This window comes from Protomyctophum bolini (assembly GCF_963924005.1).
Source record: "Protomyctophum bolini genome assembly, chromosome: 8".
In the NCBI taxonomy this organism is placed as follows: Eukaryota; Metazoa; Chordata; class Actinopteri; order Myctophiformes; family Myctophidae; genus Protomyctophum; species Protomyctophum bolini.
Genome location: NC_137869.1, coordinates 44,706,367 through 44,731,616, shown reverse-complemented (window position 1 = coordinate 44,731,616; position 25,250 = coordinate 44,706,367). Strand labels below are relative to the sequence as shown.

The following is a 25,250-nucleotide window of genomic DNA, read 5'->3' as shown; positions in this document are numbered from 1 at the left end:
ATTTCGGTACGCAGGCCTTCTCAGCGTTTCAAACTAGAGTATGTCTCACAGAGAAGACACGTGTATAGGCTATATGCAACAGATCTATCACAGAAGGGTCTCATTTGTGAATTCAATTCACTCAGTTCATACAATACATTTCATATTCAGCATTACGTTTTTAGCATTTCACAATTTTATATATGTTTTCCACAAGTATCATAGATTCCAAAATTACAAAATTATTTTTAGTGGATTGACTATCTCTAAACCTTGGAATCTCAAAAGTACAAAATGTCATGTTTTACAGAATTGAAATGCCTGGCCACTGGAGACTTCTCATCATTATTTCTGATATTCTTATGCTCAATAATTCTCTTTTTGTTTTTCCAACATAGCAATACCCACAGGGGCACTTCAAAAGATAAACTACATATTTTGTCTTACACATGATTCTTCCTCTCAATTAGATTATTTTTGGGTGTTTTTAGTGTCTCCACTCTCCAGTGATCATAGCAGTACAGTTTTTATTCCCTGAATAAAAAAGGGTAATGTGGACAGAAAGTGTTGAGGTTGTATAGTTATATTCATTTTTTATTTTCTTATCTTGTTTGCAAAAATAGGGGGAGGGTAAAAAGCATTTCCTACTACAGGGTCACTGGACAGTATGCCAATGCTTCTTAACTACCTGTCTAATAGGCTGGGAAATAGGAGAAAAAATGTTTCAGTCAGACAACTCAAGGAGGATGTAATTATTGAATATAAGATAATCAATGCAATATATTTATTATGGTTTGGCGATGTATTGGATCTGCTTTTTAGGTACGGGTCAAGCGCATCAGTCCCGACCATAGGGACTCCGAATCCCCCGTACCTAAAACAGTAGATCCAAAACGACAGGTGGTAGCTGGGGTGGAGGTGGGTGAGCACGCACTTGTATACAGCAGCGCACAGTATACAATAAAGCATTAGCAAGTAACCAAGCAGAATGAGCGCAAGTTGTATGACAGCAGCACGCTGATACAGCAGCAGTGGGCAAGCAAGAAGGCAGAGGAATGCAAACCTCTGGTTCAAGTAGCCGGTATGAGAGATGGGGTGAGCTGTGATTGGCTGAGTGAATCATGTGGATGATGCTGTGGTGGCCCAATTAACGGCCGGCGCGCTGACTGAGGTTCCCTGACTGAACTTGCTCTGCGCATGTCTACGACAGGCGCAAATGCTCATTTGTCATTACTATAGACTTTTTGTAATAGAAGATGTAGGAGTGATGAGACTGGTTCGGTCCAGAGGCTTAACTTTAGACATACCTTTAGTTCAAATGGGTTCATTATAACCTCTTGCTCTGAACCTATCGCACATTTCTGCAGACTGACTTTCAAACTCTCTCATATTCTCTTAAGTCTCATTATTGGCTGTATGGTAGCCCTCTTTTTTAGACTTGGGTGATAACTAGAATAGTGTAGTTAATTGTTTCGGTCTGTTTTTTTCCCCCTATACACTGAATCTATTCCATCAATCTATTCCATACCCAGTATACTATAGGAATATGCATTGCCCCATGAGCTTGTTGGAAATAAATGCGAAATGTACAGAATCTAGACTAATATCACCTTTGGATTTCACCAACCTTACAAAGATACGCCTTAGAGAAAAGCAGGACAAAAGTGCTTATGAATTGGTAAGTCAAATATACAGCATACTGTATAACACTAATAATGCTAATGTATATTTGCTTCCAGAAGAATAATCGGCTGAAAATATCATCTGGAAGCTGATGAAGTGCATCCATATAGGCACTTACGCTCCATCACAGCAAAAACACTTTTCGCTGTACTGTACATTGACAATAAATTAAATCTCAATCTCATTAAGTCCCACTAAACTGTGGGGCTTTGAGAGATAATGTGACAGGAGAACTTAAGAATCACTTGTCAGAGTTAAGAGAGAATAATGACTGTTTGACTGTGTTCCTGATCGTCTCAAGTTATGAGGAGAACAGAACCAAGCAGTGTGTGCGCTGGCGGTGATCGACATCACTGACATGCATACCCCTCAGTCTCTTACAAGCATCCTCGAGCACATTCCGTCACACCTCGTCACGTAGCAGTGACGTCACAGACAAATGTCCGGTGTCTTTTCAATCAACGTCAAGCTGCACTGTCACTACACAATGTAGTTTTCATGTCTACATTCAAGTAGGAATGTCATACCGGGTAAAAAAATAATTTCACACCCGATGCGTAGTACCGTACTGATGCGTACCGTACCAGAGTACACATGAAATGTACACCAGAACAACCGCTTCCAAGCGGTTGAATTTGCCATGAAAGGCAGACACACGCACATACACACACGCTCGTCAGTGCCACATGGCACTGACGAGAGGCCAGCCGACTGAGAAGGCTCCAAGTCCCGAACATGGAGCCATACCTCGGTACAACTAACGGTCCATCACACTTCCTCCCCGAGACGCGAGTGGAGTAGATGCTTCGGCCTCCGGAATGTGAAGCCTGACCTCAGCAGAGACTCCATTCTTAGGACTGGATCCTCCATTCATAAGTTTGGGGTATCTATACGCATAGACCAGGACAAAACCAGAGGGGGAGAAGGGAACAGAGATTGTATTGAACTGTAACAGAATACAATCCATTAATCAGTGGTTTCCAACTGTGTTCATATACTTATTCTGCATTTGAGCCACGGACCACCATTTGATGAGATTTAGCCTTGCAGACCCAAAACCATATCTATAAGGGTCCATTTGGTTAATACCAACTCTCTATCATTGAGCTGGGGACCACCTGGAACCTCCTCAAGGACCACTGGTTGAAAACCACCGCGTTTACTATAATGTGCCGATGCATTGATGTGGAAAAAAAGTGAATGAAATGTTTAAATGAAAACACAAACGTGAAACATTCTGTACCCGTCGTTAGCAGATGATGTTGGGTGGAAACCTTTAGCGAACTCCAGAAGGCGACAAGGCGTGGTCTCATGATGATGATCATGATGATGATGACGATGACGACGGGGATGGTGACTTTAATGATAACACCACCCAACCAGGTTAACGGTCCAGCTGGCGGAACCTCTAGAGAGACAGAACGAAAGACGAAGAGAAGAGAAGAGAGATAAGTGAAAGATGATGAACAGAGGGTCATCACCATGATTTATACAACTCAATAAGCAATAGCTTTTATAGATCCGTGATTTCTACCACTCAATTATATGACGCACAATTACACGCAAAATTAGAGATTGAAGTTTAGTGTCGTCACTTGGTGGACAAACTACTCCCCGTACTCGAGTCATAGATACTCAAATTTGAACAAAACAACTATTAAAGTACACAGTGATTTAGTATGTACTGTCCACCACTGGTGTCGACTATAGCCAAGCACCGCACAGCAGTGGTTTCAACCAGTGGTCCTTCCAGGTGGTCCCCCCCCAGCTAAATGATGGAGAGTTGGTAACCAAATGGAACTCTTATAGATCTTGAGAGTGCCTGAAGGTCAGTAGACCGAAAGCTTGCTAAATAAATACATTGATTGTGCGCAGATCAGAGTGTGCGGAGGCCCCCTTTGTGGCTCCAGCACCTCTCACGTTTTTTTTTTTTTTTTTACATTTTGTCAGATCTTGAGAGTGTTAAATGAAACCAAATGGACCCGTCTGGTTGTCCATTTGGTTTCATTTTACGCTCTCAAGAGGTACGTTAACGTTAAACATCTGCATTACTTCATTTACAAGAAGTCTACACTAGAGAATGTGGCAGAATTGTTATTTTGACCAACGTTTGCCAACGGTATGGAATTGTGCGTCAACGATAACGGAATATTCGTTCGTTTTGGGTCCGAGAGGCTAAATCTCATCAAACGGTGGTACGTGGCTACAAATGCTGAATAAATAATGGACCTTGATATGAACACAGTTGGAAACCACTGATTAATGGATTGTATTCTGTTACAGTTCAATACAATCTCTGTTCCCTTCTCCCCCTCTGGTTTTGTCCTGGTCTATGCGTATAGATACCCCAAACTTATGAATGGAGGATCCAGTCCTAAGAATGGAGTCGATATAAAAAAAAAAGTTGAAAACCACTGCCCCACAGTACAGCCAGAGAAGTGATCAGTGGAAGATCAGGCAGAAAGGAAAGGCGAAGACGAGGGAAACATTACAGATTCATCTCCTACTTGAATTCCTCCGATGTTGGGCAGCAAAGGAAGGAAAAATCAGAGGTCAACAAAGCAGCACATGAGCAGATCAGAAGGACACACACACACACACACACACACACACACACACACACACACACACACAGAAGCAGTAGTCAAAGTACAACACTTTCACATGTTCCCATAAGTAAAAGAAGACACAAAGAACAATAGAAGACGTTATTTAGAAGACAAGGCATAAAGAATTTCTCATAGAAAGAAGACATTATACAATATTTTTTAAATCTATGCACTCACTTGTGTCACCGTGTCCTTCTAGTGACGCGTTATCGGGTGCCTCTAGTGTTTCTGGAGAGAAACAGACACAGCTCAAACATTTAGCACCATAAACTAGCTAACAAGGTTCAAGGTTACTTCATTTCGTCTCCCAGGGGAGACATTTGTCTTGGACAAACAAGGAACAATACATACCAACAATGTAAACGTACAATACAGTATAAAACACAGTGACTTGTACAACTCATTAGGCCTATACTTCACCCTCCAGCATAATAAATAAATGACAAATACAACACCAAAGCCATCATATCTAGTTCAAAAAGAGCAACACCTTCTACCCCGTTTGCCCTCTGCAAGGACTCCGTTAAGGAGTGTAATTGACAGGGACAAAAGGAGTACTTGTACCCATTATATTTCCACGCATGGACCTCGTACCTCCTACCTGACGGCATTAACCTCTACTCAGTATAGTACATGGCAGGGGTCAGACAGCCCTAATGCCCTTGTGGTTGAATGCAGCAGCAACGTTCAAACTACCATAAAGCCCTCAAATAATAGTGGAGGATGTTATTATGGTAGCAAAGGGAGGACCAACTCCATAGCAATGCCTGTGATTGCTTCCATTTAATCACAAGATCATTCACGAGGTCAGACACTGATGTTGGGAATTAGGTCTGGCTCACATAACAATTCCTTCCAAAGTTCCTGGCAAGGGATAAACCTGGACCAGTTGGGCTAACAAAGAGTCTGTCTGATCTCTTGACTGAATGTCTAGCTGCTGCCACATGCTACAATACGTACAATTTCATAGATGAACATTCCTTCTCGATAATTCAAAACAAACATGTATTGCCTTACCAACAATGAGCTCAACGAATACCTCCTGCCGGGATTCAGAAAGGAAGCATTTGTAGATTTGTATGTTTACAATATAAACATGCTTTTATCGACCATAATTTATCAGTAAATGTATTGCCTTACCAACAAAGACTTGAACAGTGCATCTCTTATTGACTTCAGGAATGTAGCACGTGTAGATTCCTTCATCGGAGTGTGTCACGCTGGAGAGTTTGAGGGACACGTTGCCTTTCTTCAATTCATCCTTGAAGAGGGAAGTTCTTCCCTCATAGGTAGGAGTCTGATGCGTCATCACATCCTTCCCATCCCTCCGGAAATACACGTATTCATTACGTGGTGAATCCGTTCTGGACCAGTACAACGAAAGGTCCGTAGCGTCGGTGTTGTTCCCAGCCTCGCACAGCAGAATAACATCATCTCCAACAGACGTTTTCACTACCAGACCGTTTCCTGATAAGACAAAACAAAACACGTGTTTTGTCATAGTATGTGTGGACAAGTGAAAACGATTCTGCTTCTGCTACCAACAATTAATAACTTAAGTTTAAAAACAGGCTCATATACATGGGTCTGGGAGGTCTGCATTTATTTAACTATTTACACTATTCAAATCAAAATGTTCAGTGTCAAAAAGTAACTTTGTATGCATGTAATTGTGTAATAACAGTCTACATTAAAGGTTTAGGTGAGAATATTTTAATGAAGACAATTGGGTATATGGTATGGCTTTTTATTTTCTTTTGAAACTTACACGCCTGGGTTTCCGAGGCTACTGCAGTTGTAATGCAGATAACCAGCAGTGTTGCCAGATTTTGCAAGAGAAACAAGCGGCCAGGTCTATGAGAACAAGCGCAAAAGAAGTGACTAGTCTAAGTTTTAGATCAGTTACTTTGAAATAGCAGTTCTAGAGATATATTTTTGAATATTTTTTAGAAACATTGTATGGAGGGTCCCCGACACAACATGACATATACCTTAGTAATCGGGTCCTCAACATCCAAGAACAACATTAGGACGCAAGCCAAAATCAGCAACGTCACTTTAGTAACAAGCCCAACATAATATAATAGACATGGCAACACTGGTATACAGTGTAGTGACGTTTACCTCCAGTACAGCAGGGCAGAAACACAACTGCAAAGAGTAGCGTAGAGTAGATTCTAAGTGGGTACGCCATCTTCACGTCTAAAGAAACAAACAACAAATAAGCAAACTTCATTAGCATGTACAAGTAAAAAGAAAAGCTTTTGGCTCCGTGTGTGGGGCTGGAAAGGAAAATTAGAATCTCCATGAAGCTCTTCAGCATACTGAAGAAGCACAATGTACTCTAAAAAGATGGCTATGTTGAAACCATTTAAGTTTTCACTTCTTCTTCTTCTTATAGTGTCCACAAGACAGTCAGTTACAACACTTGGCTAGATGTGGTTCAGCCACAGCTGAACACATGATTGCTGTCCCTTCTCATTGAACTCTGCCAAGTACGATGCTGTGCGGGGATGTTCCAGCAGGGGGCACAAAAATCATACACACACAAAAAACTTTTAAAAATCCCCATTTTGAGTGGCTTCTGCTCGCCCAACACCAGATCTTAATCTATTTAAGCATTTCCACACATGCGTAAATACTGAAAAGATTTTAAGATCTGGTGTTGGGCGAGCAAAAGCCACTCACAAAATGGGGATTCTCAAATAACGAGGACATTGTGTGTGACTGTGGCACTGAGCCACACAGACCACATGCAGCACCTCCTCATATGGCCCCCTGAAGTTTTCACTGTCAGTGGATCAACACCATACCATAGCATAGCAGATAACATGGCCCAAGTGTGTTTTGTCTCACAGTATTTCCACAACTACTCCATTAAACATTTACAGAGCAGAATAAACATAAAACACACTACTGACTGAACTACTATGAAACTGAACGCACCATAACCACCAATATATTTGGTTGTATGACAGTGACACACTTCACTGCTTCACATGCTCTGCCATGGACACCATTCACTTGAATGAAACATATTACTCACCCAGTGCAACATTACGACTCTATAGGGGGACACAACCTCCTGTACGATCACGTTCCCACTGACCAGTCCATTAACGGAGCACAAAACACACACTCATGAAAGTGAACTACTCTGTGGAAGTTACTGAAGTCACAGGGAAGCAAGCAGTTCAACCCTTTTGTTAGAGGGGAGTCTCTCTCTCTCTCTCTCCCTCCCCCCCACCAGGCTTTTCCACACGACAGTCTGCTGCTAGCCTCCTACAGGTTGCGTTCACATTGACATGTCTGTACATCAGTAATAATCTTGTTGTACAATATGTTCATATTTCGGCCATGTTTAAGTGTCATCTGCCGTTCTTATTATACCTCAATTGTCAATAGCGCACAGAACGTGGAGTACAGTGTTATAATGTGACAGTCATATAACAAAGTAGAGGTCTTAATAGCAGAATGGCCACTGTGTGAAATGTGAACAAGAGGGGCAGGCTAAGCAACAGAATGCTAACAGAGAGAGAGAGAGAGAGAGAGAGAGAGAGAGAGAGAGAGAGAGAGAGAGAGAGAGAGAGAGAGAGAGAGAGAGAGAGAGGCGGGCTAAACGATAGAACCCGCCCCTCTAACAAAAAGGTTGAACTCGTTTCCTGCCTGTTCAGTTCCACAGAACAGATTTTGGAGCGAGTCACCTAAGCAGAGCTATTGATTTGTGTGCGGCTGCGCAAGCCTGCGCGTGCGTGTGTGTAGCCCTGTTAACTTGACAGTGAGAGTTACCAATGTACCGGTGACATGATAAACACACACACACACACACACACACACACCCACAGAAAGAGGTGGAGATAGAGAGAGAGGTGGGGTTAACGATAGAAGCCCGCCCTCTTAACAAAAAGCTTCAACAGGCTTCCCTGCAGTCTCAGTCACACTGGACTCACTCAGTGGACTGACAGTCTGCACTCTGCAGAGGACTACATGACGCAAGTCACTATGGTGAGTAATAGCTCATTTATTATAGTGAATCATTTCGTTCTTCTGCATCACTAGACTTGATTGGATGATGGATTGATTTAATACTGCCTGTATTAACACTGCCTGTGTACAGAATCTAGACTAATATCACCTTTGGATTTCACCAACCTTACAAAGATACGCCTTAGAGAAAAGCAGGACAAAAGTGCTTATGAATTGGTAAGTCAAATATACAGCATACTGTATAACACTAATAATGCTAATGTATATTTGCTTCCAGAAGAATAATCGGCTGAAAATATCATCTGGAAGCTGATGAAGTGCATCCATATAGGCACTTACGCTCCATCACAGCAAAACACTTTTCGCTGTACTGTACATTGACAATAAATTAAATCTCAATCTCATTAAGTCCCACTAAACTGTGGGGCTTTGAGAGATAATGTGACAGGAGAACTTAAGAATCACTTGTCAGAGTTAAGAGAGAATAATGACTGTTTGACTGTGTTCCTGATCGTCTCAAGTTATGAGGAGAACAGAACCAAGCAGTGTGTGCGCTGGCGGTGATCGACATCACTGACATGCATACCCCTCAGTCTCTTACAATAATAATAATAATAATAATAAACTTTATTTGTATAGCACCTTTCATACATAAATGTAGCGCAAAGTGCTTCACAGGGCAAAAATAGAATACAATAAAACATAAGTAGTAAAAATGATAAAACAATGGCAAAGAACAACATTGAATATAAGAACATAAAATAAATAAAAACAAATAAAAACAAATAAAATAATAATAAAAACACCACATGCAGCAAATTAAAACTCAATTAAAAGCAATGTTGTAGAAGTGGGTCTTGAGCTGAGCTTTAAAAATGTCTACAGAGGCTGCCTGATGAAGGTACAGTGGGAGTTTGTTCCATGCAGACGGCCCATAGAAGCAAAAAGCTGCTTTCCCGTATTTTTTAGTTGCCATTTTCTTTGGCAACGCGAGCAGGCCAGCAGTGGAAGACCTTAGGGGGGCGGTTTGGGACATATTTAGGGAGGCAGTCATTTAGGTAGGAAGGTGCGAGGCCATTGAGAGCTTTATAGACTAGTAAAATAATTTTAAAATCAATCCTAAAAACAACCGGAAGCCAGTGCAGTGATGCCAAAACTGGAGTAATATGTTCTCTCATCTTAGTTCTAGTTAAAATTCTGGCTGCTGCATTTTGGACGAGTTGTAATCTGTCAGTTGTTTTCTTAGGCAGTCCTGAATAAAGTGCATTGCAGTAGTCCAGCCGAGAGAAAACAAAGGCGTGGATTAGCGTTTTTGCATCGTCCAAGGACAGATGGGCTCTAATTCGTGCAATATTTCTAAGGTGAAAAAAGGCAATCTTGGTAACATGATTAATGTGAGGATTAAAGTTCAATTCAGAATCAATAATAACCCCCAGGTTCTTTACTGTACTGTTACTTTCTACAGTCAGGTTACCAAGTCTGCTTATTATTGATTGTTTCTGCTCACTAGAACCGATTATGAGAACTTCTGTCTTATCCTCATTTAGCTTGAGAAAGTTCTCACTCATCCAACATTTAATGCTAGACAAACAGGTCAACAGCGGGTCTAAAGCACAGGGATCATCTGGAGCAACAGAAAGATAAAGTTGGGTATCATCAGCATAGAAATGAAAATTGACTCCGTGATTGGAAATGAGTTCGCCCAATGGCAGTATGTACAAGGAGAAAAGCAAGGGGCCAAGAATCGAGCCCTGTGGAATACCAGAGCTGATGTTGTGGTTGTCTGAGTCAAACTCGGCTAGATTGACAAAGTAACTTCTGTTTGATAGGTAGGAGGAAAACCAGGACAGGGCCGTACCAGACAGGCCTATCCAGTGCTCCAGACGCTGTATTAAAATTGAATGATCAATCGTGTCAAGCATCCTCGAGCACATTCCGTCACACCTCGTCACGTAGCAGTGACGTCACAGACAAATGTCCGGTGTCTTTTCAATCAACGTCAAGCTGCACTGTCACTACACAATGTAGTTTTCATGTCTACATTCAAGTAGGAATGTCATACCGGGTAAAAAAATAATTTCACACCCGATGCGTACCGTACCAGAGTACACATGAAATGTACACCAGAACAACCGCTTCCAAGCGGTTGAATTTGCCATGAAAGGCAGACACGCGCACATATAGTCGCCACATGGCACTGACGAGAGGCCAGCCGACTGAGAAGGCTCCAAGTCCCGAACATGGAGCCATACCTCGGTACAACTAACGGTCCATCACACTTCCTTCCCGAGACGCGAGTGGAGTAGATGCTTCGGCCTCCGGAATGTGAAGCCTGACCTCAGCAGAGACTCCATTCTTAGGACTGGATCCTCCATTCATAAGTTTGGGGTATCTATACGCATAGACCAGGACAAAACCAGAGGGGGAGAAGGGAACAGAGATTGTATTGAACTGTAACAGAATACAATCCATTAATCAGTGGTTTCCAACTGTGTTCATATCAAGGTCCATTACTTATTCTGCATTTGAGCCACGGACCACCATTTGATGAGATTTAGCCTCGCAGACCCAAAACCATATCTATAAGGGTCCATTTGGTTAATACCAACTCTCTATCATTCAGCTGGGGACCACCTGGAACCTCCTCAAGGACCACTGGTTGAAAACCACCGCGTTTACTATAATGTGCCGATGCATTGATGTGGAAAAAAAGTGAATGAAATGTTTAAATGAAAACACAAACGTGAAACATTCTGTACCCGTCGTTAGCAGATGATGTTGGGTGGAAACCTTTAGCGAACTCCAGAAGGCGTGGTCTCATGATGATGATCATGATGATGATGACGATGACGACGGGGATGGTGACTTTAATGAAAACACCACCCCACCAGGTTAACGGTCCAGCTGGCGGAACCTCTAGAGAGACAGAACGAAAGACGAAGAGAAGAGAGATAAGTGAAAGATGATGAACAGAGGGTCATCACCACGATTTATACAACTCAATAAGCAACAGCTTTTATAGATCCGTGATTTCTACCACTCAATTATATGACGCACAATTACACGCAAAATTAGAGATTGAAGTTTAGTGTCGTCACTTGGTGGACAAACTACTCCCCGTACTCGAGTCATAGATACTCAAATTTGAACAAAACAACTATTAAAGTACACAGTGATTTAGTATGTACTGTCCACCACTGGTGTCGACTATAGCCAAGCACCCCACAGCAGTGGTTTCAACCAGTGGTCCTTCCAGGTGGTCCCCCCCAGCTAAATGATGGAGAGTTGGTAACCAAATGGAACTCTTATAGATCTTGAGAGTGCCTGAAGGTCAGTAGACCGAAAGCTTGCTAAATAAATACATTGAGTGTGCGGAGGCCCCCTTTGTGGCTCCAGCACCTCTCACGTTTTTTTTTTTTTTTTTACATTTTGTCAGATCTTGACTTGAGAGTGTTAAATGAAACCAAATGGACCCGTCTGGTTGTCCATTTGGTTTCATTTTACGCTCTCAAGAGGTACGTTAACGTTAAACATCTGCATTACTTCATTTACAAGAAGTCTACACTAGAGAATGTTGCAGAATTGTTATTTTGACCAACGTTTGCCAACGGTATGGAATTGTGCGTCAACGATAACGGAATATTCGTTCGTTTTGGGTCCGAGAGGCTAAATCTCATCAAACGGTGGTCCGTACGTGGCTACAAATGCTGAATAAATAATGAGCCTCGATATAAAAAAAAAGGTTGAAAACCACTGCCCCACAGTACAGCCAGAGAAGTGATCAGTGGAAGATCAGGCAGAAAGGAAAGGCGAAGACGAGGGAAACATTACAGATTCATCTCCTACTTGAATTCCTCCGATGTTGGGCAGCAAAGGAAGGAAAAATCAGAGGTCAACAAAGCAGCACATGAGCAGATCAGAAGGACACACACACACACACACACACACACACACACACACACACACACACACACACACAGAAGCAGTAGTCAAAGTACAACACTTTCACATGTTCCCATAAGTAAAAGAAGACACAAAGAACAATAGAAGACGTTATTTAGAAGACAAGGCATAAAGAATTTCTCATAGAAAGAAGACATTATACAATATTTTTAATCTATGCACTCACTTGTGTCACCATGTCCTTCTAGTGACGCGTTATCGGGTGCCTCTAGTGTTTCTGGAGAGAAACAGACACAGCTCAAACATTTAGCACCATAAACTAGCTAACAAGGTTCAAGGTTACTTCATTTCGTCTCCCAGGGAAGACATTTGTCTTGGACAAACAAGGAACAATACATACCAACAATGTAAACGTACGATACAGTATAAAACACAGTGACTTGTACAACTCATTAGGCCTATACTTCACCCTCCAGCATAATAAATAAATGACAAATACAACACCAAAGCCATCATATCTAGTTCAACAAGAGCAACACCTTCTACCCCGTTTGCCCTCTGCAAGGACTCCGTTAAGGAGTGTAATTGACAGGGACAAAAGGAGTACTTGTACCCATTATATTTCCACGCATGGACCTCGTACCTCCTACCTGACGGCATTAACCTCTACTCAGTATAGTACATGGCAGGGGTCAGACAGCCCTAATGCCCTTGTGGTTGAATGCAGCAGCAACGTTCAAACTACCATAAAGCCCTCAAATAATAGTGGAGGATGTTATTATGGTAGCAAAGGGAGGACCAACTCCATAGCAATGCCTGTGATTGCTTCCATTTAATCACAAGATCATTCACGAGGTCAGACACTGATGTTGGGAATTAGGTCTGGCTCACATAACAATTCCTTCCAAAGTTCCTGGCAAGGGATAAACCTGGACCAGTTGGGCTAACAAAGAGTCTGTCTGATCTCTTGACTCAATGTCTAGCTGCTGCCACATGCTACAATACGTACAATTTCATAGATGAACATTCCTTCTCGATAATTCAAAACAAACATGTATTGCCTTACCAACAATGAGCTCAACGAATACCTCCTGCCGGGATTCAGAAAGGAAGCATTTGTAGATTCCTTTATCAGACTGCTTCACGCTGGAGAGTTTGAGGGACACGTTGCCTTTCTTCAATTCATCCTTGAAGAGGGAAGTTCTTCCCTCATAGGTAGGAGTCTGATGCGTCATCACATCCTTCCCATCCCTCCGGAAATACACGTATTCGTATTTACGTGGTGAATCCGTTCTGGACCAGTACAACGAAAGGTCCGTAGCGTCGGTGTTGTTCCCAGCCTCGCACGGCAGAACAACATCATCTCCAACAGACGTTTTCACTACCAGACCGTTTCCTGATAAGACAAAACAAAACACGTGTTTTGTCATAGTATGTGTGGACAAGTGAAAACAATTCTGCTTCTGCTACCAACAATTAATAACTTAAGTTTAAAAACAGGCTCATATACATGGGTCTGGGAGGTCTGCATTTATTTAACTATTTACACTATTCAAATCAAAATGTTCAGTGTCAAAAAGTAACTTTGTATGCATGTAATTGTGTAATAACAGACTACATTAAAGGTTTAGGTGAGAATATTTTAATGAAGACAATTGGGTATATGGTATGGCTTTTTATTTTCTTTTGAAACTTACACGCCTGGGTTTCCGAGGCTACTGCAATGTGTAATTGACAGGGACAAAAGGAGTACTTGTACCCATTATATTTCCACGCATGGACCTCGTACCTCCTACCTGACGGCATTAACCTCTACTCAGTATAGTACATGGCAGGGGTCAGACAGCCCTAATGCCCTTGTGGCGTTCAAACTACCATAAAGCCCTCAAATAATAGTGGAGGATGTTATTATGGTAGCAAAGGGAGGACCAACTCCATAGCAATGCCTGTGATTGCTTCCATTTAATCACAAGATCATTCACAAGGTCAGACACTGATGTTGGGAATTAGGTCTGGCTCACATAACAATTCCTTCCAAAGTTCCTGGCAAGGGATAAACCTGGACCAGTTGGGCTAACAAAGAGTCTGTCTGATCTCTTGACTGAATGTTTAGCTGCTGCCACATGCTACAATACGTACAATTTCATAGATGAACATTCCTTCTCGATAATTCAAAACAAACATGTATTGCCTTACCAACAATGAGCTCAACGAATACCGCCTGCCGGGATTCAGAAAGGAAGCATTTGTAGATTCCTTCATCAGACTGCTTCACGCTGGAGAGTTTGAGGGACACGTTGCCTTTCTTCAATTCATCCTTGAAGAGGGAAGTTCTTCCCTCATAGGTAGGAGTCTGCTGCGTCATCACATCCTTCCCATCCCTCCGGAAATACACGTATTCGTATTTACGTGGTGAATCCGTTCTGGACCAGTACAACGAAAGGTCCGTAGCGTCGGTGTTGTTCCCAGCCTCGCACGGCAGAACAACATCATCTCCAACAGACGTTTTCACTACCAGACCGTTTCCTGATAAGACAAAACAAAACACGTGTTTTGTCATAGTACTGTATGTGTGGACAAGTGAAAACGATTCTGCTTCTGCTACCAACAATTAATAACTTAAGTTTAAAAACAGGCTCATATACATGGGTCTGGGAGGTCTGCATTTATTTAACTATTTACACTATTCAAATCAAAATGTTCAGTGTCAAAAAGTAACTTTGTATGCATGTAATTGTGTAATAACAGTCTACATTAAAGGTTTAGGTGAGAATATTTTAATGAAGACAATTGGGTATATGGTATGGCTTTTTATTTTCTTTTGAAACTTACACGCCTGGGTTTCCGAGGCTACTGCAGTTGTAATGCAGATAACCAGCAGTGTTGCCAGATTTTGCAAGAGAAACAAGCGGCCAGGTCTATGAGAACAAGCGCAAAAGAAGTGACTAGTCTAAGTTTTAGATCAGTTATTTTGAAATGGCAGTTCTAGAGATATATATTTTTGAATATTTTTAGAAACATTGTATGGAGGGTCCCCGACACAACATGACATATACCTTAGTAATCGGGTCCTCAACATCCAAGAACAACATTAGGACGCAAGCCAAAATCAGCAACGTCACTTTAGTAACAAGCCCAACATAATATAATAGACATGGCAACACTGGTATACAGTGTAGTGACGTTTACCTCCAGTACAGCAGGGCAGAAACACAACTGCAAAGAGTAGCGTAGAGTAGATTCTAAGTGGGTACGCCATCTTCACGTCTAAAGAAACAAACAACAAATAAGCAAACTTCATTAGCATGTACAAGTAAAAAGAAAAGCTTTTGGCTCCGTGTGTGGGGCTGGAAAGGAAAATTAGAATCTCCATGAAGCTCTTCAGCATACTGAAGAAGCACAATGTACTCTAAAAAGATGGCTATGTTGAAACCATTTAAGTTTTCACTTCTTCTTCTTCTTATAGTGTCCACAAGACAGTCAGTTACAACACTTGGCTAGATGTGGTTCAGCCACAGCTGAACACATGATTGCTGTCCCTTCTCATTGAACTCTGCCAAGTACGATGCTGTACGGGGATGTTCCAGCAGGGGGCACAAAAATCATACACACACAAAAAACTTTTCAAAATCCCCATTTTGAGGAGAAGCGTCTGACTGCAGGGCAAGATTGATCGATCAAGAAGTCTCTGCGAGGGGGGAGGGCATTGATCAGGAAGTATTGCAAGGGTGGGGGCGGTCCATGGGAGCTTGTTGTTGTCCGCATGCCATGTCCGCTTATTATAAGCGACTTGTATTATTATCGTTATTTGTATTATTATTAATATTATTATTAATTTAATATGCTGCTATGCTTCTAGCTCTGCTATTTTCAAACAGTTGATGAACATTAGATTTAAATGAGCTAATCTGTTGCAATTTGTTGAGTGGCTTCTTTTCAACATTTCTGTTGCAAAATCTGGCACCACTTACACTATTGGGTTACTTATATTACAGCCCGTTTGCTGCAGTTCTTTCCACTTTCCAGACTCTTCTCGTTCTTCCTCCGCAAGGTACGTAAACCAGCAAGACAATATTAATATTATAAGTATAACTTAATATAAATGTAAACGTTCTGCAGTGCAAACTATAGCCTTATGAACAGGAGTTAATGAGTTTGTTTTTCTTTTCTTTCTTGCCTGCTCGAGTAGCTTAGCCTCTTAGCTAAATACCGGACGGATACAAAGGATACACCGGTAGCTAACACTCGAGTAATAACACAACGAGCAATATTCAGATTCTAACTTATGAAGCTAAACTACCATTAATGCACCTAGCGTTAGGAGTTAAACGGGTTCGTTTTCCCCCTTATATTCTGTTTTTGTAACATGCACTTGCATTATTTTGTTAGCTGTTATGTTCCATGAAATTAGTTAATGACACAGGAAAACTCTTCACATAGAGCATGTCTGACATAAATATGAAATAATTTCTTAAACATGTAGCCAAAGTGTTATTATTCATTAGCAGCAGCTAGCATGGCTGCATACAACATGCATCCCTGCTTCTGGTGACATATTATTTTAATTTGTGAGGTCTGTTAAATGATGGATCATTTTTATTAGTTTAATACTTAAAAAAAAAGATTACTGTTATTGTTACAGCATAGGCAAATTGACAGATCTATGGACTTAATGCCTGTCTACAGATGTAGATTATCTGCTCTGCAAATTCAGTGTAATTGTTAAAATTGTCTTGTTTCTTTTTATTAACAGATGCATCGTTCCATATTGACCACCAATGAGTCTGTACAGCTCAAACAATGTACAACCTGCTGTACACTGTACCACTGCTCATATTAAAACTGCAATCGCTTTTGAAGGTATGTATAAGCTTGTTTTTTATTTTTAGGATGTATGTCTGGATGTTTCATTATCTTTCAAATTGACATTGGGACTTATTCAGACTGTTGGCCTTGGCCAGGCAGGGTGTGTTATTCATGCACTCATTTCACCCAGGTTCCATCTCTGCAACACATGCAATTTGTGTGTTCAGTCAGTGAGTCAGTCTAGTGACTGCCAGTGGTCTATGAAGGATGGATCTCCCCTTAAGTACATTTGAAATGTAAGAATGAGTTGGTGCTGTGTGTGTATATTATATACTGTATATTAATTTGTCATATTGTATGTCTCCCCTCCCTCTAGATCTGCGCATCATTAGATGCTGTCTTAACTGCAGATCAGATACATCTCAGGCACACTATCATTGTCCCTGCGGTGTAAGAACACCCTTTTAAGGGCTGATGCGATGAGAAAACACCTGCCGAAGTGCAAACTCTATTCAGGTCAGCTGTCCAGCCCTCCTCAGTCTGCCAGCCCTGCGATGCACAGTGGTCAGTCTGCCAGCCCCGCGATGCACAGTGTTCAGGCGCCCAGCCCTTCTGAGCCCTCTACCCATTCCAGATGCCCGTACTGCTCTGCTTGGCTGCAGAGTGCATCCAAGCAAATGTACACAATGTTAAGGATGTTTACTTTGTAAAATGCTTTATCTGGGCTGAATTTGTTCTTTTGCCCACCTCTGGTGTATTATCAAACATTTGCAATGCGACTGTGTGGTAAACCCTTAATATAAACATAGATAACGTGGTTGTAATTGATACACATTCATTTGATTACAAAGTTGTATTCTTTAAGCAATAAAGAAAAGGATAAAAGGTTTTCACTATGTTGTGGCTCTATTGTTGTTTCCAAACACATGCAGTGTTGCAGGCTTTCTGCTTGTTTTATTGAATTGCCACTTCTCCCAGGTCCATGTACTGCTCTGGAAGTCCATGTTGGTACCTCGCAGGTGGGTGGAGGCTGCTATGACACGTGTAATATGATACCATGAACTATGATAAGTGTAATAGTATAGTGTAGTGTAACGGTGTAGTAAGTGTTTATGAAGATGTAGAAACCATTTAGACGTTACTTTGAATCACAAAATATGTATTGTATACAGAGTTTCCATAATTGTGCCCACAGATTAAAGCACTGTCACACTATTCATTGGTTTATACAAGTGTTATAGTCTGACATCCAGGAGTGATCAAATGTGATAGCAGTTGCCAGTTTCAGAAGAGAAGCAGAGTGAGTATACATACTGTTTTGTGGTAATAGTCTGAATATGCAAAACCACAATACCACAGTGTCGTAGGGTTAGTGGGTTATAGCCGGGTTTTAATAGGTAACAATTATTGAAAAGAAAAAAATGTTATAATATACTGTACCACCATGTACCATAGATGGACATGACCAACATAATACACCAACAGACAGCCGGAATTGTCCTGGTCCCCATAGGCCTACTGAGTTTAGGAGGACGTAGAAACCAATTTTGACATGACCCCAGAAGAGCAGTTAAACATCTAAGTTAACCATCTAACCTCCCCGAAAAGGCCTGTCTGTCCTGAACTCTTATCCATATTTATACATTATGGATAATTAGTATGGACTTATTTGGCTCAACTGCTGTCATACCTCACATGGTAGTGATATTGTTGGAGCGCAGAGTGAAGGTGACTGCATATCTTTTACACCTACTGCAGCAAGTGTAGGCTATATGTTACTACTCCTTAGTCCTTACTAAGTTACTACTATGACCAAACAACCTATTTATTATCCATCCAGATTGTTGAATTACTGTGGAACAAACTATTGAAGAGACTTTATTGATAGTGCCTCCTAAGAAACCAGGTGGGACCACAAAAGGGTTGCTCAACCTTATGCCTGGAGTGCTCTCCAGTGAATGTCCAGCAGTCTGTGATTAGGCTCTCTATATATATATATATTATAAAAGTCACTACAATATATATATATAGATTGATTAACATGCAGTTTGCAGAATTACAGTACATTGAGTGGACGACACCATAAAGCAGGGGTTACCAAACTTTTTTGGACCAGGTACCCCTTTTGGGTAGGCACTCGGGGGGACGCTGGGGAGGCACTGGGCAGACACTGGGGAGGCACTGGGGAGACACTGGCGAGGCACTGGGCAGACACTGGGGAGGCACTGGGGAGACACTGCGGGGAGGTACTCAGGGGGACACTGAGGAGGCACTCAGGGTCACACTGGGACAGTGGTGAGGCAGTAGGCACTCAGGGGACACTGGGGAGGTACTGGGGAGCCACTGGGCAGACACTGGGGAGGCACCATGGCGGACACTGGGGAGGCACTGGGCAGACACTGGGCAGACACTGGGCAGACACACACACACACACACATGATTTTTTTTTTTTTTGTCAGCTTGGGTACCCCCTGGCTATGCGTCGCATACCCCTAGCCCGCGAATCGTGGGCCCTATTGTAAACAAGTGTAATGCTTATGGCAGCCCTGCTGCCATAAGCATTACACTTGTTTACGGGCCCACGATTCCTCCCGTCCAAAACGGCCCAGAGACGGCCGAGATACGCCGGGGACCCCCGCGGACCCCCACCCGGGCACGGGGCCGAGTCCCTGAGGGCGGCCCGGTCGCAACGAGATCCCCCCCGGCCAAAACGGACCAGAGACGGCCGAGATACGCCGGGGACCCCCGCGGACCCCCGCGGACCCCCACCCGGGCACGAGACCCACGGGGCCGAGTCCCTGAGGGCGGCCCGGTCGCAACGAGATTCCCCCCGTTCAAAACGGACCAGAGACGGCCGAGATACGCCGGGGACCCCCGCGGACCCCCGCGGACCCCCACTTGGGCACGAGACCCACGGGGCCGAGTCCCTGAGTGAGGAGGGAACAAGGGAACGCCCTTTTCTGTTTCCGTTTATCTGTTTCCGTTTCCGTTTTTGTGTTTCCTCTACTCTGGTTGATGTTGACTAACCCCGCCCCGTTGACTAACCCCGCCCTCGCAGAGACTTCTTGATCGATCAATCCTGCCCTGCAGTCAGACACTCTTGATTTTGAGTGGCTTCTGCTCGCCCAACACCAGATCTTAATCTATTTAAGCATTTCCACACATGCGTAAATACTGAAAAGATTTTAAGATCTGGTGTTGGGCGAGCAAAAGCCACTCACAAAATGGGGATTCTCAAATAACGAGGACATTGTGTGTGACTGTGGCACTGAGCCACACAGACCACATGCAGCACCTCCTCATATGGCCCCCTGAAGTTTTCACTGTCAGTGGATCAACACCATACCATAGCATAGCAGATAACATGGCCCAAGTGTGTTTTGTCTCACAGTATTTCCACAACTACTCCATTAAACATTTACAGAGCAGAATAAACATAAAACACACTACTGACTGAACTACTATGAAACTGAACGCACCATAACCACCAATATATTTGGTTGTATGACAGTGACACACTTCACTGCTTCACATGCTCTGCCATGGACACCATTCACTTGAATGAAACATATTACTCACCCAGTGCAACATTACGACTCTATAGGGGGACACAACCTCCTGTACGATCACGTTCCCACTGACCAGTCCATTAACGGAGCACAAAACACACACTCATGAAAGTGAACTACTCTGTGGAAGTTACTGAAGTCACAGGGAAGCAAGCAGTTCAACCCTTTTGTTAGAGGGGAGTCTCTCTCTCTCTCTCTCCCTCCCCCCCACCAGGCTTTTCCACACGACAGTCTGCTGCTAGCCTCCTACAGGTTGCGTTCACATTGACATGTCTGTACATCAGTAATAATCTTGTTGTACAATATGTTCATATTTCGGCCATGTTTAAGTGTCATCTGCCGTTCTTATTATACCTCAATTGTCAATAGCGCACAGAACGTGGAGTACAGTGTTATAATGTGACAGTCATATAACAAAGTAGAGGTCTTAATAGCAGAATGGCCACTGTGTGAAATGTGAACAAGAGGGGCAGGCTAAGCAACAGAATGCTAACAGAGAGAGAGAGAGAGAGAGAGAGAGAGAGAGAGAGAGAGAGAGAGAGAGAGAGAGAGAGAGAGAGAGAGAGAGAGAGAGAGGCGGGCTAAACGATAGAACCCGCCCCTCTAACAAAAAGGTTGAACTCGTTTCCTGCCTGTTCAGTTCTTAGAGTATATATACAATAGAGAAGACACCCAGAGAAAATCCTGAAGCGCAATGGACATAGTGGCCGAAGAAGGTATTGCAGTTTGGTAAGGTTTTGCCCTCAAACACATGAACGCGCACTAGGCTCCGCCCACTCCAGCAAGTTTCACCAAGCTCTCTGAGCTCTGCCCCAGAGCGGAGCGCTGAGAGACAGACCGCATTAAAACCAGGAAATGTCGCATCAGGACTTTTGCTCATTACTTATTATTCTGTGTATATAAAATATAGATAATTTGTCTAATCTCTAGTTACATCAATATTGTTCTTGTAAAATAGTTGGTTTGTGACCAAGTATTAAGATTATAAAGATCGCTTATGTCATTTTGACTTCCCATTCACTTACCATAGGCTTCTGCTGTAGAACTCCCGAGTCCGAATTCTTTTTTTTTTTTTTTAAATAGCAGCTGTACATGAAATGTTAATGTTGATTTAGCATCAACATGATTATTTACCGATATAAATACATGGTTTGATAACCTACAAGTAGGCGAAACTCATTTTCTGCCAGGCGTATGTCTCTCCATTTACCCCGTCTTCAAGCCTCCATCCCTGGGCAGAGGTTGAATGATTGACTGGTGGTCGTGGAGCTCTGTGCAGTGCTGTCTCTTTACAGTCTAAAATCAATGGTTAAATTATTCCATAACACTGAAAATGATCAATTTTCCAATTAAAATCAAATTATGGTTAAGTGTGTAAATTACATTTATTCTGTTTGGACAAAGTGCAGTTAAGAAAAGGTGGAGATCAAGGAAGAATTTCTCTATGTCACATGTGAAGTGTAAAACTGGGAATTTCACCCAAGGAATCCATGATGAAGTGCTAAGATAACCACAATAATAACCCAGATTCGTATTGATGTGCTTACCGAGATAATCAAAATGCTTTCATTTTAAACCAACCTCTGAATTAAAACATTGGGTTCTGCAAAAGTCACAGATCAAATTGCAATGATTTTTAAAATAATCTATTATTCACACTGGATAAACAACAGTGGGACTGGAATACTGTACATCCAGTATTGAGACATATTTCCTATGCACATATATGAACCTGAATGGCATAGAATAGCCTACGCAGCATTTATTCTGCATATCAGATATTGGAATATGTTCATATTGTCTAAAGAACCAAAAACAATATCTGTCTGGTCAAGCAGTAGATCATGTACGATTTGGTATTTTTGTTAGTAATATGTCTAAAAAGTCATTGCTCATAGTGGTGCGCAAATTGGCATGACAAGTGTCAAAGTGCTCTTTTTTAAACTATATTGACATTCTTTTTCAATTACAATTTTACAATTGTGACAATATTGTCACACTTTAAATATTATTTTGTTATATAAATATATAGTTTGTATTACATTTGTTGGTTGTCTGATACATATTTAATATTTATTATATTTGCATTCATAGTGCTACAAGTGCTATGAAAAAGAACCCATCATTTATTGTATTTTGGCATTTTATTAGAGATCTGTAGCATTATTATTTAATAGTTTAGAGTGGTGCTGTGACCTTGCATTTACCATGCAGGCTTAAAGTGTTCTTCAGAGCTAAAATTGTTCTACATTGTCATTGGTAAAGTGTATTTGTAAAATGTATGTAGCCTATATTTTCACTTTCTTCTAAATGTGAATTAGCAAAAGTATAAAGTCCCTTTAAAAGCAAATATTCAACTGCAGCACTGCACCACACAATAACACAAGTTGGAATGAACTTCAGTTTATTGCATTAATATTATATTATATGGTGTGTAAACAGTTCATAGAGGTGTATAAAAATAACGAATTTAAAGAATCAGATACATCCATGTTCTTAATCTATTCAAAATGCTAATATGATAAAAAACAGCAGACGAGTCTGCTGCCAACATAGCGATGCGCGTTCACCACGAGTAGCACGCACACGCACGATGCTAGTTCATGTGTCGGTCGTCGCGCGTTCATGTGTTTGAGGGCAAAAATCCAGAATGCACAGGGCTCCTAAACCGGAAGGAGGAGTGGATTCGCCTCATGCGCTTCTGAGCAACTCAATGCAAGTGGACGGAAGGAGAACTTGGGTGTCTTCTCTATTGTATATATACTCTAAGGTTCAGTTCCACAGAACAGATTTTGGAGCGAGTCACCTAAGCAGAGCTATTGATTTGTGTGCGGCTGCGCAAGCCTGCGCGTGCGTGTGTGTAGCCCTGTTAACTTGACAGTGAGAGTTACCAATGTACCGGTGACATGATAAACACACACACACACACACACACACACACACAGAAAGAGGTGGAGATAGAGAGAGGTGGGGTTAACGATAGAAGCCCGCCCTCTTAACAAAAAGCTTCAACAGGCTTCCCTGCAGTCTCAGTCACACTGGACTCACTCAGTGGACTGACAGTCTGCACTCTGCAGAGGACTACATGACGCAAGTCACTATGGTGAGTAATAGCTCATTTATTATAGTGAATCATTTCGTTCTTCTGCATCACTAGACTTGATTGGATGATGGATTGATTTAATACTGCCTGTTTTTATTGACCAAAAAAAACGGCTGAGACATAATAATAAATATATAATAAATCATGTGCAGATAAAATACGCGGGCTGAGCACCATAAATCCCGCCCCGAGGGGGAGTGAGAGAGGCGGGCTAAGAAGGTTGGACTTATCTTCCCCATGTGACTCTGGAGAAGACTGGCCCATCCTGCCCTATGATCCTGCCCCCTTTTAGGAGAGCCGGGTGCAGAGCAGACTCGGAATCCTCCATGTTTTTAGCTAGGCTAAAAACATTTAGCTAGGCTAAAAACATTGAGCTAGGAGCCGGAGGGGCGGCTACGCTACTTGTCTTGTAGCAATCTGAGAATCCATCGGCCAAATAAAGGAGAAACATCGCCCTCTTCAAATTTGATTTAGTCTGTCTGTCAGTCTTTTTTTTTTTTTTAACCGGACTTTTACTTGTAACAGAGTATGCTTATTGTAAAAAGTGAGTACTTTTTCTACCACTGTGACTGACTGCTGGCAAGCGATGAATGAAAAAAAAGTGTAGCACCGCTGGATACACGGCTACACGCACTGTACACTTCGAATAATGACATCTCCTGGCTTTAATATTTATTTATTATAAATCCGATTCCAATTCAGTCGCCCGCGGCCCGCGTAATGTAATGTTCTTTAACGGGCTTTTAAAGAACACACTGACCTACTAGTGTAACTAGTTGACCAACTACTATGTATTCGACATACATATCTGAATCAATCATGACAACTTTTAGACAAGACAAGTAAGGACAAACATTCACTTACCCAAGATGAACATGTTGAATAAATGTGTGTAGTGTAGACAAGACAGACAGACCCAGTCACAGCAGTGAAGTGTGTTGTTAATGTTAACTTGTTGCACTTGGAAGGAGTCCCCGGCGTGTGAGGTTCCAGATCAGCACCACTCCCTCTTTTAGCTCTGCTCCAAAGCAAACTATCCCATAGCCCGGCAGGACGACTGTTGTCGAGGCAACCGTACAGCCAATAACTCTGCCTTAAATGTTGGTTGTAGACCCATTCTTGAATGAAAGGCTCTTCTTGCAAAGAATGCATGTTGCGATGTTGCTACCTGCTGCTCCTTCGTTGAAGTGAATCCAGACTGGACTCCTCTTTCTGTTCGATAGACTCATGATGGAATTGCAAAGTCAAGAAGACAAGGAATGTTATTCAAGTTAAATGATATAATTCATGTAGAGCTAAGCTGTTGGTTTAAAATACAATGAATGAAAACAGTTGAAATGATTTATATTAATACATGTTTAGGTCAAGGTCCATCCCAGTATTTATTGGGTTTGTCCAAACGATCGGCAATTCATTACCACAATGCATTATGCATGTACTGAATAGTGCACTGATCACTGATGCTAGGGCCATTTGGAATGGAATGTCTATTGTCTGTCAATAGGCTGTGTTTTTATGGCAAATAAATTGTTTTTGATTCAGAATCATGACAAATCCTATAGTTTGACCCTGGGTTGTTTTTGTGCAAAACTGATTATTGCAATGGATTCA

The 25,250-nt window shown here is 42.0% G+C and overlaps 2 protein-coding genes and 1 long non-coding RNA gene across 4 annotated transcripts; 1 reads left to right on the top strand and 2 right to left on the bottom strand.

The window, feature by feature from the left end:
- Positions 1–18: 18 nt before the first annotated feature.
- On the bottom strand, positions 19–7,382 carry LOC308319924 (myelin-oligodendrocyte glycoprotein-like). Its single transcript, XM_080770156.1, has 6 exons — positions 7,318–7,382; positions 6,396–6,473; positions 5,412–5,738; positions 4,449–4,499; positions 2,906–3,070; positions 19–2,549 (listed from the first exon to the last, which is right to left on the bottom strand). Exons 2-6 carry the CDS (start codon positions 6,463–6,465, stop codon positions 2,533–2,535), a joined length of 630 nt encoding a protein of 209 aa, XP_080626282.1. The 5' UTR covers positions 6,466–6,473; positions 7,318–7,382; the 3' UTR covers positions 19–2,532.
- Positions 7,383–10,437: 3,055 nt separating this feature from the next.
- On the bottom strand, positions 10,438–24,610 carry LOC308319883 (butyrophilin-like protein 2). Of its 2 annotated transcripts, none has more exons than XM_080770107.1 (7): positions 24,504–24,610; positions 15,351–15,428; positions 14,358–14,687; positions 13,228–13,557; positions 12,388–12,438; positions 11,018–11,174; positions 10,438–10,650 (listed from the first exon to the last, which is right to left on the bottom strand). In XM_080770107.1, exons 1-7 carry the CDS (start codon positions 24,514–24,516, stop codon positions 10,521–10,523), a joined length of 1,089 nt encoding a protein of 362 aa, XP_080626233.1. In that variant the 5' UTR covers positions 24,517–24,610; the 3' UTR covers positions 10,438–10,520. The 2 variants fall into 2 exon arrangements, with proteins under 2 accessions (XP_080626233.1, XP_080626234.1); XM_080770108.1 differs by lacking the exon at positions 24,504–24,610 and adding an exon at positions 20,547–20,650.
- LOC308319806 lies at positions 16,005–17,856 on the top strand. The gene is made up of 3 exons (XR_013964486.1): positions 16,005–16,212; positions 16,915–17,021; positions 17,344–17,856. It is a non-coding gene; the product is annotated as an uncharacterized lncRNA (long non-coding RNA).
- Positions 24,611–25,250: the final 640 nt, after the last annotated feature.